Source organism: Musca autumnalis, unplaced genomic scaffold (genome assembly GCF_047663935.1).
Source record: "Musca autumnalis isolate F117 unplaced genomic scaffold, ASM4766393v1 scaffold_2, whole genome shotgun sequence".
Classification (NCBI taxonomy): domain Eukaryota; kingdom Metazoa; phylum Arthropoda; class Insecta; order Diptera; family Muscidae; genus Musca; species Musca autumnalis.
Window position 1 is genome coordinate 261123248 of NW_027411755.1, and position 14689 is coordinate 261137936.

The following is a 14689-nucleotide window of genomic DNA, read 5'->3' on the forward strand; positions in this document are numbered from 1 at the left end:
GAATACGCCAAGTCTTATCGATATGGGACCTGAGAAAATCTTATATCTGTGAAAATTCTCTATAAGATTTATTGTGTGATTTTTTCTTAGGCTGTACCATTTTTTATTAGATATATAAGTTTAAGTTGAAAAATTGCAGTCATGGCATTGTTTTATAAGGAGACGATACAGTCAGTCCATTGTCCCAATTTGAACTTTAATATCTCAAAAATGGTAAATCCTAGGAAAAAGTCATAAACGTCAATCTTGAAGAGAATTTTCACTGCTACAACATTTTCATTTGTCGCATTACGATACGAATCGCGGTTTCCAAGCTAACTCGTGAAAACCTAAAAAAGCCCTAAAAATGTGAACATCGCCCGCGATTTATTTGGAAATCCCTCCGTCGATTTTCTTTTTTTTGATTTTTCTTATCTATGAACAATGTAGTTTCAGAATCCGCAAAAACTTCCCAGATGTAAGCACCTTTCATTTATATCTAGTTAAGGCGCACCGTGAATATCAAAGCAAAAACACAGATATTCAGCCTAACACAAATATAAATCAAAATCTATTTATCTGATGATCGGACTTAACCAGCTGTGAAACGTTTGTATGTGTGGAACTTCGATAGACTTCAAATTGTTCACTGTACCTCTAGAGTCTTAATCAAATAGAAAGAAAAAAGTTAAATCTTGTAAATCTTAGGAAATCAATTTTCCTAAAAAACTTTTTTCTTTTTTTGTTCACAACCCTTTAATTAAGAAACTTCAGTAATATTTCTAGAAAATAAAATATTTTTCCTTCTTTCTGTCTTCCTAATTTTCCCTGTAAAACCTAGAAAATAATTAATTTTTAAGGTCACTTTTTTCTCCCAAAATTTATTGTTGAAATTATTTGCACATGTTTCCTTAACAACAACTACAAAACAATATCAAAGAATTATTGTCTGACAATTGATTTGATTTACGTTTGGAAACCCTTTTTATACCCTATACCACAATGTGGAAAAGGGTATAATAAGTTTGTTTTCCCAAAAATTCATGTAACGCCGCGAAATATTCGTCGTAGACCCCTCATGTGGTATACCAAACTTCATATCTCGACGAGATAAAGCGATTTAGCGATGTGTGTCCGTCCGTCCGTCCGTCTGTCCGTCCATTAAAAATTGTAATCAAGCTAGAGGCCGCAATTATGGACCGATTGTCACGAAATTTAGTATGGAGGTCGGGTTTGGACCAGAATAGAACTGATTAGTTTTTGGCGATGATCGTGAAATTTTAAAGGGATGAAATGGACCAAAAACAAAATTTTTGCTCGATTTTGTAGCCGCTCTGTAGGTCGCAATAATAGTCCGATCGGCGCGAAATTTTAAACGTAGTTTTGGTTTGAGATGAAGAAGTTGCGTGCAAGTCAACGGTATGATCGGATAATATTTAGCGGGTTAAATTGATCAAAACTTTTGTGTGAAAATTGGTAAAATTTCTAATGCACATCTTATAACTTTATCCCAAGAAGACGCGTTTAGTGGTATAGGGTATCACATGGTCGGCCCCGTCCGACTATAGTCTGTTCTTACTTGTTTCTATTGCCCACTTTGTTCTTTCAATAATATTTTCCAATAAATACTTTACGTGTTGTCCCAGAGATTTCATATCATCTTCTCCGTTAGTAGTTGGTGTCGTCTGCGTGTCTGAAGAAGAAGTTTCTTTTCCTAACTATCCTAACGAAATTATAATTAATGAATTGTGGTGAAATGACAATCGAACAACAAATTAAAAAGACAAGAAGCCGCATAAGAAGCGTGTTACAACAATGAAAACAATATGTTAGCGGTAGCACCCAGCAACAACAACAACGAGATAAGACAATTTGGACAATTTGCGTGTAGCCCAAAACCCTAAAGAAGACGTCACACAGTCTGCTTAGGCAAGAAAAACTAAAGAAAAAAAGCAGACAATTTAGGGAAGAAAAAGAAAAGAAGACTTAAGACGGACAGCCTTAAGTGAGGTTTTAGTTATGGTTGTTCGGTCTCCAGGGAATGTGGTTAACGTTAATGTGTTACAATGGGGAGGAGATACTAATTTCTAAAGATAAATATTAAAGTGTGCGTGACCAGAGACAGAGAGAGACTTAAGACAAATGTTTAGGGTTGTCCGAAATATTTTACAGTTAGTTTTAGAAATTTCTTATCACTGCTCATAAATTAGTTGGAAAAAAGTCGGAATTTTTTGTAAAGAAAAAAACAAATCACAGCAGGATTTCTTTAACTGCTGGGTTTGTGTATGTAGTTCATAATAATCAGCCGCATCATCATCATCATCATCCTGAAACCCTTTTTTTCTTTTTTCTCTCCAGACGGACCATCAACAATTGATGGCGATTATTGTAAGTACTGAGAGTAGCCAGATGATGATGCTGGCTGGCTGGCTGTTGTTGATAAAGTAGTCTCGTCTCGCCTGGCTTTAAATTAATTGGAGTGTAAGCATTGATGCCCAATAACTTTTTTCCAAAGGGGGTGGTGTGGTAGTGGTTAGGGCTAATGTCTTAACTAAAGGTTTAAACTTTACAAAGTTCACAAGTTGTGCATTCTGTAAATGTCTGTTAAAACGAAGCATCCCAAAGCAGACGTGGGCTTATCCATTTTCATAGCTTTAGCTTTTTTCAATTGTTTATTGTTGTATGGTAATCCTCCTGGCATCTCTGCCAAGTTGTTTCATGCGGCGTTTTTTGTTAAACATGTGTACCCACTTGACGCCAACTTGTTGTTTTTTATTTATTTGATTGTGCCTGCTACTGTGGCGTATTATATGTGAGCTAGGCTGTTGTTATTGGTTAACTCATTTGGAAAAACGTCGGTTATTTTAAACAATAATATTCTCTTGGAACTTTTGTTTTGTGTTGGCGGTTTTTTTTTTTGCTTAAATATCCTGCTGCTGTTGTTTGTAGTACATAGTTTGGATGAGTAGAACATGGTTTTTTGTTATTAAGTGGCTGCTTATAAGGATTTCAACAGCGGCAGCAGCAACACGCTCCAAAAATTATATTATTTAAATAAGAGAACACCATGCGTATGTATATAAAAAAGTCATCATCATCGTCATCAGGAGTCTTTGCTAAAACATACATAAAGCCTGTGAAAATGTACTGTTCCTCTTAACATTTTTTATCCTTCTCCTCCTCCTCCTCCTCCTTAAGTTTCTATGACTAGCAGTGATTTTTGAAGAGGATTCTCAAGAGTTTAAATTAAATGGTGACACATGTATAAGTTTTTGAGCACATGTTCTGCTTGCTCTCTTTTTCAAGTGAGGTTTTTATGATACCCTCTAAGGAGAAAATGGGTGTAATAGACGGGTGAGGTTTTTAAAGTAAGAAGAATTAAAAATTCAATTCTTTTGTTATTTTAAAATAATCATTATCCAAATAATTATATAATTATATCGTGCACAATACTCGCAGCCAAACATAATTCCAATTGAGTATTTATCAACTATCTTGATCGACAAATACGGAAAATCCCAAGAAAGGATATAACTTATCGATACTCCACGGCAAGTGGACATTGACATTGCATCAACTCGTATGAAGGCAATGCTCCGTAAAGGTTTGCACGGTGCTCTTGAATCAAATTTAAATGGAAAGTGCTTACACCTGGAAAGTTTTTGCGGATTCTGAAACCACAATGTTCATAGATGAGAAAAATCAAAAAACAAAAAAATCGCAGGAGCGCTTTTTAAATAAACCGCGATTCAAGTTGACATTTTTAGGGGTTGTTTAGGTTTTCACGATTTTGCTTGGAAACCGAAAGTCCTATCAAAATGGGAATAAGGAGAATTTTGTAGCTATCAAAATTCTCTACAAGATTGACCTTAATCATATTTTCTTCGGTTTTACAACTTTTGAGATATAGAAGTTGAAATTGGGACAATTAAAATTCAATTCAATTCTGTATCGTCTCCTTATGAAACAATGTCATGACTGCAATTTCCCAACTTAACCTTATACATATATCTAAAATAAGGGTACAACCTAGGAAAAATAACATAAGCCAGTCTTGTAGAGAATTTTCACAGCTATAAGACTTTCTCTGGTCCCATGCCGAGAAGACTTGCCGTATTCAAGCAAAATCGCGAAACACTAACAAAAAAACCTAAAAAAGTAAACTGAGCTTCTTTATCTCAAAAATAGTACAGCCTGAGAACAGATCATAAACGTCAATCCTGTAGAGAATTTTCACAGCTACAACATTTTCTTTAGCTCCATTTCGATTGGACTTGCGGTTTCCAAGCAAAATCGTGAAAACCTAAAAAACACCTAAAAATATGAATTTTGACCGCGATACAGTCAGTGCATTGTCCCAATTTAAACTTCAATATCTCTAAAATGGTAAAACCTACGAAAATATCGTAAAGGTCAATCTTGTAGAGAATTTTCATAGTTAAAACATGTTCTTCAGTCTCATTTTGATAGGGCTTGCGATTTCTAAGCAAAATCGTGAAAACCTAAACAACCCCTAAAAATGTCAACTTGAATCGCGATTTATTTAAAAAGCGCTCCGGCGATTTTTTTGTTTTTTGATTTTTCTCATCCATGAACATTGTAGTTTCAGAATCCGCAAAAACTTCCCAGGTGTAAGCACTTTTCATTTAAATTTGATTCAAAAGCACCGTGTTTGTTTGTAAACTTTCTTAGACAGGAGTTTGAAATTCTTTTCAAAATTCAAATTAATTTTACTGGGATTTCTGAGTGAATTCGGCCATTTTTTAAAAATTGGTTTTTGATTTCCTTTATTTCATGTCGTGGTGATGCAAAACATTTTCAAAAAATATTTCAGTATATTTTCAGATTTTTTTGACTAACGGTTCCAGAGATATCGAGCCTTAAAATAGTCAAAGTCTGTAAAAACTATATTTGTCCAAATAAAAAATCTGTTCTGGTATTTTTTTTTTGCTATCTAATAAAAAATAGAAAAAATTTTGCACAGTGGGCTTGGACGCAATTTCCCGATTTAATATTTTAAATCAATTTTAATAATATAAATAACAAATATTTCTGGTATAAGGGGAAAATTGTTTACAAATTAAAAAAAAATAAAAAAATGGTAATTATTCGAATCCCACTACCAAATAGAACTTAAAGCTTTTGCAATTGATCGCAGCGTAATACCAAAAAAAATCGCAGAGTAAAATATCTGATAAAAATTGATTTTAAATATTAAATCGTGAAAATTGCATTCAAGCCCATTGTGCATTTTTTTATTTTTTATTAGATAGCTGATACCAAAAATAAAAAATACCGAAACAGATTTTTTCTATTTGGATCAATTTAGTTTTTGCTTTTTCAAGGCGCGATATCTCTGGAACCCTTAGCAATAAAAAAAGTGAAAATAAACTGAAATGTTTTGCTGAAGAACGGCATCAGTACAACAAAAAATAACGGAATTCAAAAACCACAATTTCGCTCAGAAATCCCCTTATTTAAGTCTTCTATTTATATTAGAGTTGAGTCTTTCATGAACGAACTAGTTCAATGTCACCATTCCTTGAAATGAACTAACAGCACAATATCCAACTCTTTCATTTAGATTGTCTCGTTCATTTAGCTCCTCTCTTTGTTCAAATAGTTCTCCTAATTTATTAGATTGAACAAGTTAATATACTTCCTTCAGGTTAGTTAAATGTAATATTGAACGAAAATGAGCCATGAATGAACGACCTGATTCCTTTTGGTGAACAGAATGAAAGAGATCGATCCGCTTAATGAACAGTATTGGCCAAAACGAATATCGTTATACTGTCGTAAATATTTACTAGATGCTTAAAGATCGAAATCGGAAGCACGAAAATATACTTTTAAGACTATCTTGTCATTTTCTTGCCTTCTCTTCCTCTCCTTAATCCCTCCCAAAGGAACAAATCTGAAAATAAACTTAAAAGTTTTGCTGATGAACGTCATCACCACAGCAAAAAATAAAGGAAATCAAAAACCACAATTTCACTCAGAAATCCCCATATTTAAGTCTTCTATTTATATTAGAGTTGAGTCTTTCATAACCAAACTAGTTCAAAGTCACGATTCCGTGAAATGAACTAACAGCACAATATCCAACTCTTTCATTCAGATTGTCTCGTTCATTTAGCCCTTCTCGTTGTTCAAATAGTTCTCCTAATTAATTACATTGAACAAGTTAATATAGTTCCTTCAGGTTAGTTAAATGTTACATTGAACGAAAATGAGCCATGAATGAACGACCTGATTCCTTTTGGTGAACGGAATGAAAGCGATCGATCCGCTCAATGAACAAGATTGGCCAACTCCGATTTATATCGAAGAAAAATATTTTTTTATTCCAAAAAAGAAACGAAATCGGAAGTACGAAAAAAAATACTTTTAAGACTATCTTGTCATTTTCTTGCCTTCCCTTCCTCTCCTTAATCCTTCCAAATATCAAATTCCAATATCTATATTGATCTATTTTTGTTATTATCCTTTGCCAAGAGATAATATTTTGTGTGTAAACCCAGTCTTAAAACATCTTAAGATCATGTAACACTTTTCAAAAAAAATATCACAAAAATAAAAAAAACATGAAATTAAACATCTCCAATTTCAAAACAATGAACAGTTTTCACATGTTGTCTTTAGCAACAAGACACATCGAAAAACAACAATCACTTTTCTAACATCTTTTTTTTTAATGGAGGCAATGAAATATGACATTTCACACAAAAAAAAAAGAATATTGCCAAGACAATGCCAAGAGAGACATGGCCAATTGATATGACAACACGCTCTCTCTCTATCTGTATAAAAAGGCAGATCACTTTAATCCCATCTGAATGGAGGATTAGTAGCTACAAATTTGTGCCTTCCCTGATGCTTCCTGTTTTATTTATCTCAGTGACAGATCCAGTTTTGTCTAGCCAAAGGACAATGAGGCATTTTGAAAATTATGAAAATTCAGTTGCCAGCTAACTTAACACATTTTGTCAAAAGTGTTTTGAACTGTGTCGTTGTTGGTGATTTGTCTCTTGCAGATTTAAATAAAACCATAACACATAAATTGCACCTTTTCCCTTTTTTTTGGCTTGGTGGTCGTACATACAGCAACAACAACAACAACAATTCGGTTATGGAAATATGAAAAATAATATTTACATTATTTTTGCCCCTTTACAAATTTCTCTTGATGTGCAAAAATTTGAAATATTTATTTAGTGGATGTTCACACTTTTTGGCTTACAAGCAAAACTAATCTAAAAATAACAACAACAATTTCGGAGATGATCCTCTAGTTGTTGTTTCGAGTGTTTCATAAACAAGGGCAATCAAAAATAAAACGAAAAAAATAAAAAAGATCCCCTGGTACCTGGTTTCTTCTTCAATTGGATTGTCTGTCAATCGTTTTCGCCCAGAAGATATTTTTTGCAGTAGATACAAATGATGTTCGTTGTTGTTGTTATTGTAACAATAAAGCTGTCCTTCTGGTGTGAAGAGATTGAGAGTGTGACAAGCCCCTAATTGGAATTATCTTGCGTTTGAATTTAAGCCTCATTTAGGGACACTTTGTGGATTTGCCTGTTTTCCTTCCGTGAGGAAATTAGCTCTGGTTTGAGGTAATCTCTCAGTGTGCGTGTGTGTGCCCGATTTTTCTTATTGTCTGTCCAATGGGGGATTATCCTTTGCATTGCTTGCCTGGCGTTAATTTCCTTATTGATTTGTCAGTCAGTCATTCAGTCAAATTGAAGAGTATCACTCTCACTTCCCAACGGTCATTCAGGCATTACCCAAGCGTATCACCCATGGTGGTGGCGTCTTTTTTAATTAAATATTTTCCCAATCACTTAATTTTCACCCAAAAATTGCCAACATTTTGAACATTTTTTGCCCTTTTTTCCAAAATACAAATTTCATTTGTTGGCAGGATTTGTTGGGTTATGCTGTAACAGGATTAAATTACAAACACTCACATAGACGGGAAATGTGTCAAAGACACAAATGACACACATAGACACATATGTAGGAAATACGATAGCCAGGAATACAAATAAAATTTGCGCAAATTTTTTGATGAAAAAATCTGCAATTCAGGAATAATTTTTTCAATTTTTCTAAACAGATGTGAAAGGATTAACGTTGATGATGTCCTTTGTCCTGTGCGACTTATATCCTATATTTATTTCCTATTTTTTCTCATAAATGTCTCTGTGATGATTTTGATTTTCATACTTACATCCCAGGCATTCGTTTTGTCCGTTGGTTCACTCATGGCAAATGGTCCAAATCTTGTACCACGTCGCAGATGTTGTTTGGCAAAGACACCGTTGTCCTGAAGACGGGCCATGCTTAGTAGCAGATTTTCTGCTTGCAGTTTACTGCTCAGTAACTGCTCCATTTGGGCGGGTGTGGTGTGATGTAATGCTGAATTGTTTAGAAATCCTCCAGGACTGTGGGTCAGTGAAGACGAATTTGCATCGGGCAAGCCGGTATTTCTTGGTGGTGATTCACTTCTTCGATAGCCGTTATGTTGCTGCAGATGTTGTGTCGTCGTGTGATGATGATAACTGCTTAGGTCTGTACTGTGAGCACTTAGCGCCAACGGGTGATTGGCATTGGGTGAGATCAAATTGTGAGGAAATTGCTTAAAAGCACCCAAGTCGTAGTCTTCACTTGTGCTGCCTGAAAAGTGAAAATAAAAAAAGAAAAAATCGAGTTAGAGGGGGGTAATAAAATTAGAAAATTAAGCTTGAAAGCTAGGTTAGAGTTAGCACTCTTTACAATATATAAATTCTAGGATTGCCAGGAAAATTTCAAATTTTCAGAAGAGAAAAAATATACAGTAAAAAAAAAACGCATCGCAGAACGATTAACTCCCTGTTTATGTATTTCGAAACGAAAATGTGTGCGCATGAAACACACCCAAACTTTAGTTTTGGAAATATTATTTCCTTTGTTTTTGCTTCAAAACAAACAAAAAATTTGAAAAGCACACTCAAATTTGGTAGTTTTTCTTACGCATTCATTTTCTTATCGACATACATAAACAGGCCCTAAATCTTTCCCCATCAATTCTCTTTCGGTTTTTGTTGAAACACAAATAAATGAATATTTTTGCATTTTTTTCTAATTTAATCCCTAATGAATGAAACATCGAATGAAATATCGAAACATTTTTTTTTTCTAATTTCTCTTTGTTTCTGTAAACCAAAATAGGCATAAACCGATTTACACACGGAAAAACACTGATTTATACGGTAGAGTCATCCGAAAGCCACAAGGAAAGTGAAAGGCTTCAGAGCCCTATCAAAAGTTTCAGAATCTTATATGTATATGTTTTTGCAATCTTTAAAGAAACTTTCTTTCAGAATAAATAATTCTATAATTCAAACAAAATTGCCAAAATTAACTGGAATGCCCCAAATATCAGTCACTAATCGCTCTCCAGAGATCAGCATGAAAACTACTTCACACGTATTTGTATACCTTTAAAACAAAGTGTCTCAATGTCCAAATAGATAATGATAAGACAGTTGTCGTAAGTATATTTAAAAATAAGTGGCATAGATAAAGAAGAGAAGCGCTAAGCGCTAACACCTTTTATCTATCGTCAAGGCACATAATCTGACAATAGAATTAATGGGAAAATTGGCATTATCATGGGATGTCCATCAAATTATGAATTGTTTTTAAATTTGTCGGCTAGTAGTCTGTAGAAATACTAACACGGTTGGACAAAGAGAGGAAGAAAGAAAGAAAGAGGGGAAAGCTTTATTATTTTGTACTTAGTTGTATCTATGAATAGATTTGGATTCACCAAAGTAAATGTTTAAAAATAACAATGATTGACAGTTTTAAGGCAATGATAGACAACAAATGTCAAAAGAAGCTTTCAGCTATTGTTTTGATAGTGAGCTATACTGCATGCTCAGATAAGCTGCTACTCCAGAGATAGGTAAAAAATAAATAGCAAATCTTTGTTTTTGGATTCTACAATTCCCAAGAAAACTATGCATGCATCGTGACCTTGTGTGAGGTCCTTCCTTGTTGGTTATATTTGATGTTTTCCTTGCCGTTGTGTTAGTGTTTATAATTAGGCGCTAGGTACATGTGTTTTTGTTGTTTGCATTGCTGTGTTATTTTAAAGGATTTCATTGTTGAACAGGATGGATATACTGATGCTGAGTATCGATGGATGATTGAGTAATATTTATTATGTTTAGTGGTTTACCGCGCTTGATTAAACACTTTGGCTTGTTTATCTTTGTAGCCAAGTGTGAAAATTCTCAATACTGTTGTGTGTTTATGTGTTTGTTGTTGCTTGCACTATTAGGTTGTTAACAATGTTTGTTACCAACAATTCGTTTTTGACCCAATTTCAAGAGATTTTCAAGATTACCACTTGTTTCTAAGGAATTCAATGTGAGGGCCACGACCACTTGAATGGTGTTATACCAAATGTTAAGCAAATATTGACATAGGTTTAGAGGAGATAGTAAAATTTTTTTGGAGATTTAGAAACCGATAAAAAATAAATAAATAAAAAAAAAATAATATAATAGATTGGAGAAAAAATTATTGGGTGATACTTTTATGGAAATATATTTTAAACGTCATTGCGAATTAGTATAGCCATGAATATGACTAATGCCAATTTTGTATCACATTAATCACACAACTCAAATGAAAAACCTCAAAACCCAGATAAGAAAATTATTTCCATTTAGAATTTATAGAATTTGTTTTAAAACCTATATAACTGAACTATATTTTCCATCCTCTAGATGTTGGGTTGTGATTCATTTTGACACATTGTAATGCTTGTTATGCATAGTGGGGGCCAGATGTTATTACTAGGTATCTCTTGTGGTTAAACTTCTTGTTGCGGTCTAAACAAGATTATATAAGTTAAAGTTATACATATTTGCATCATTATTCTATGTGGTTGGCAAAAACGTCTTTCTATTCAAAATTAAAAATATATTTTGCATTAAGGTTTGTAATAAATTATTGTGGTATTTTTGCACGATGATCTCATTGAATGACGGGAAATATTAGAATTTGCTGGAAATCTCTCCATGATCATTTTTTTGATTAAAAATAAGTCTTGCCGATAAGTCTTCCCGTATTCAAGCAAAATCGCGAAATCTTAACAAAAAAACCTAAAAATGTAAACTGAGCTTCTTTATCTCAAAAATGGTACAGCCTGAGAACAAATCATAAACGTCAATCCTGTAGAGAATTTTCACAGATACAACATTTCCTTTAGCTACATTTCGATTGGACTTGCGGTTTCCAAGCTAAATCGTGAAAACTTAAAAAATCATAAAAATCTCCACTTGAATCGTGATTTATTTAAAAAGCGCTCCTGCGATTTCATTGCTTTTTGGATTTTTCTCATCTATGAACATTGTAGATTCAGAATCCGCAAAAACTTCCCAGGTGTAAGCACCTTCCATTTAAATTTGATTCAAGAGCACCGTGAGAGGCTAAGCGACAAATTATTTAAAAAAAACACTCACTTATTTTTTTATTATTTTTAACTTTTAGTAAATAAATTGTTTGACCACTGAGAAGTCCATAACTAAATTACAGTCAATTTAGGCCGGAAATGTAGATAAAAACTTTAAATTGCCTGAAATTGAGTGGTACCGTTATATGGGGGCTACACCAACAGCTAACCCATGTCCACAATTTTGGTGGGGAAGTTTCTGCACAATTGGGTACTCCAAATGCCAAGTTACAGCCAATTCGGACTAAAACTGAAGACAAAATCCTCAAAACACCTGAAATCAGGTGGTACTGTTTTTTTCATACAAATCTGAAAAGTGTGCAAAGTTTCAGTTGGATTGGTCAACTGCAACTGTATTAAAAATGAGTTACTAGATTTGAACTAAACAGACAGGAACCAAAGCAAGTCAAATAAAACACTGTAAAAACAGAAGTTTGGTAGTCGTCGAACGAATTTTTATTCGAATCGTCTTAGTGAAACAGGCCATAAATACGGGTTTTAGCAATCCGATTTATATATTTTTTGTATAAAACATTTTTAATTTTAATTTTTAGTGAATATTTCTAATTGTGAATAATTCACAGTGAATATATTTTTATTTTAATTAATACCATTATTGCGGGAAGCTATCTAAGAACTTTTAAAGATGTGTATGCTTTTAGGCGCCAGAAAGTCTATAGAACGGCGACAGGCCCCATAATTTTCTATTGCATACTTTAGGGGGAGACATTGTGTAAGTGCATGTTTTTTAAATTAGTTGAATTGTGTGGGAGACATTTTTACACACACACAATTATAAATGGGAACTCCATTGCCTACCAGTTATTTACTAATGGATGTCTTCTATACTTATTGAGAATTTGGTGGTAAAATTTTTTAAGCAATTCCGAGCATTTCCGAAGGTGCTATACCGATCCAATAACTATCATCATAAAAAGGAGAAAATGGGATTGATAAAATAACTACGAACTATGCCGTCCATCCCAGATTGGAATCCTGTAGCAGAAAAAAGGACGACTTGAAACTTCTGGAAAAAAGTCTTTTGGGGGAGCCGCTGGAAAATCATGAAGCGAAATAAAAGCAATAGCAAATGACAGATCATCCTGGAGGATGTTTGCAGAGGCCCTATGCTTCTCAATGCGTTCAGTGGAAAGGAAGAAGATGATAGAAGTACAAAGATCGAGATGAAAAAATATGCATTCTTATTTTCGCCTAGTCATTTTAGGCAGACATGAACATTTTTGAATAGGAAAGGAGGGAATACTTCTCTCATATCAATGAGAGTAGTGCAAATCTATTTCAAGCACAATGATATGGGACGTCCGATCAAGGTGTGTAGGAAAATGTGATGTAGTATTTTCTGAGACACGAACTCAGTTATGTCCAGAATTTTCGATGACAAATTTTCTTTAGTATAGTAAGAGAAAAAAGGCATAGTCCCTGCCCGGGAATTCAATCCTAGATTTTGATAATTTTGATGTCGTTTTGGTGTTCTTAGGCACCACCAACCTTCGAACGGGAATACAATTTATTTCCATACATATATGTGAGTTAGGTCAGGGCGATTTGTATGGAAGGAAAAAAAGTGGGCGCCTGGAGTTTCTGATTCTTGGGATTGTACTGAGCAAAAAAGTCCACTAGACCATATCGCTACGGTGAAAAACGAGCCCCCGGATTTTGACTTGAAATTTTTTTCAAAGATATTTTGGCCAAACCATATCTCAGAAACTTGATCTATCCTGAAAATTTCCTTTTGCGTTCTTAGTACACTCACCAAGGGCTTTCATCTCCAAAAGTAAATTTCCACCCACTGACTTTAAGTCAAATTTTGTAGCACAATGTAATTTATCGATATTTTCCGAGAAATGTGCACATTCTCGGGGCCATAACTGCCTGAAGGAGCGTTCCAATGCTTTTGCTATGTACTAGAGAATTCTTAATTATTGTCTTGGCTACAATTTTTGTCTTTGTGTTGGATCAAAAAACTCAGTGGTTTGGCTGTTACATATATGCAAAAATATCCAAAAATCCTTGAAAAAACTTCAAGTCAAAATCCGGGGGGTCGATTTTCACCATAGACATGTGGTCAGAAAATCCAGGCGCCCGTGGTGATGTTCAAATCGCCCCACCCTAATGTGAGTATTCGATTCCATATGGAGACATTAGGCTAGTGTGGAAAAAAATTGAATTTTTTCCAAATCGACCTTGGTCTAAATTCACATCAAAGGTGTATGATTAGCTGCGAAACCACCATTCGTAAAACATTGCTTGATTTAATTAACATTTCAATTCTCCGTCAAAATCAAAATAGTTTAAATCAGAGTGAATTAATAAAATGTATCACCAAAATTCCACATGCCCTAATAAAACAACAAATGAGTAGAGAGACAGTTTTAAAATATTATTTTTAATAATTTTTGTTAGAACCTTAAGGGCAATTTTTCCTTACTATATTAAACTGGGTCTTATATTTCCGCGTCTATAGAAAGACTCAATCATACTCATGGATGACCCAAAATTCATGATGGTTAAGATGAGATATGATTTTTAACTTTTGTATTTTTTAGACTTATAACAAATGTTCTGTTCAAAACATTGCCATATTTTAAATTGGGGACTCGTTGAAACCCCCCTTTCTCTATGACGTACTCGTATATGATTGTGGATTCCGAATCTGAACTATTCAAAATCATCATTAGCTCTCCTCAGGCGTGGGTATAGGCAAAGCTATTCAAGTCTAATGATCATTCTGGCTTTAGATAAGCCCGGTCATTTAACCAACGGCGAGTCTTTGTGGTGGAAGTCTTTTAATTTCCCTCAATAAAATGCGAAATTAATAGGAAATTTTAACTCTTTTATCTTCGCAGGACCTTATGAAACACTAGAACAACACCAGGATATCTAGTGAGATCCCATGCATCAACCGCTATCGGATGATGGAACTTCGCTTTTCAATAAAAACATCGTTTTTCAATAAAAACTCCTTAGGTCATAGATGTAGCTCAATTAATAATAATTATTTAAATTTCACAAATAATGACCTAGGCAGACACTTAAAACATAAATGAAATTTGCGTACGAAAATTCAGATGTTACTATTGATCCAACATATAATAAAGTGCATTAATCATATTTTAAAATTAAGCCGATAGCCTTTGTTGCAAGAGCTTTGTAATTATAATGTTATTATAATTTGTTATT

General features: G+C 33.9%; 1 protein-coding gene across 2 annotated transcripts in view; it reads right to left on the reverse strand.

Annotated features, from left to right (window-relative positions):
* The window catches only part of ham (hamlet), a 111548-nt gene that overhangs the window by 28513 nt on the left and 68346 nt on the right, over positions 1 to 14689 (reverse strand). For both annotated transcript variants that reach the window (XM_073964746.1, XM_073964747.1), the window contains exon 2: positions 8213 to 8658. In XM_073964746.1, the coding sequence (XP_073820847.1) occupies positions 8213 to 8658 (446 nt within the window). The remainder of the gene's footprint in view (positions 1 to 8212; positions 8659 to 14689) is intronic.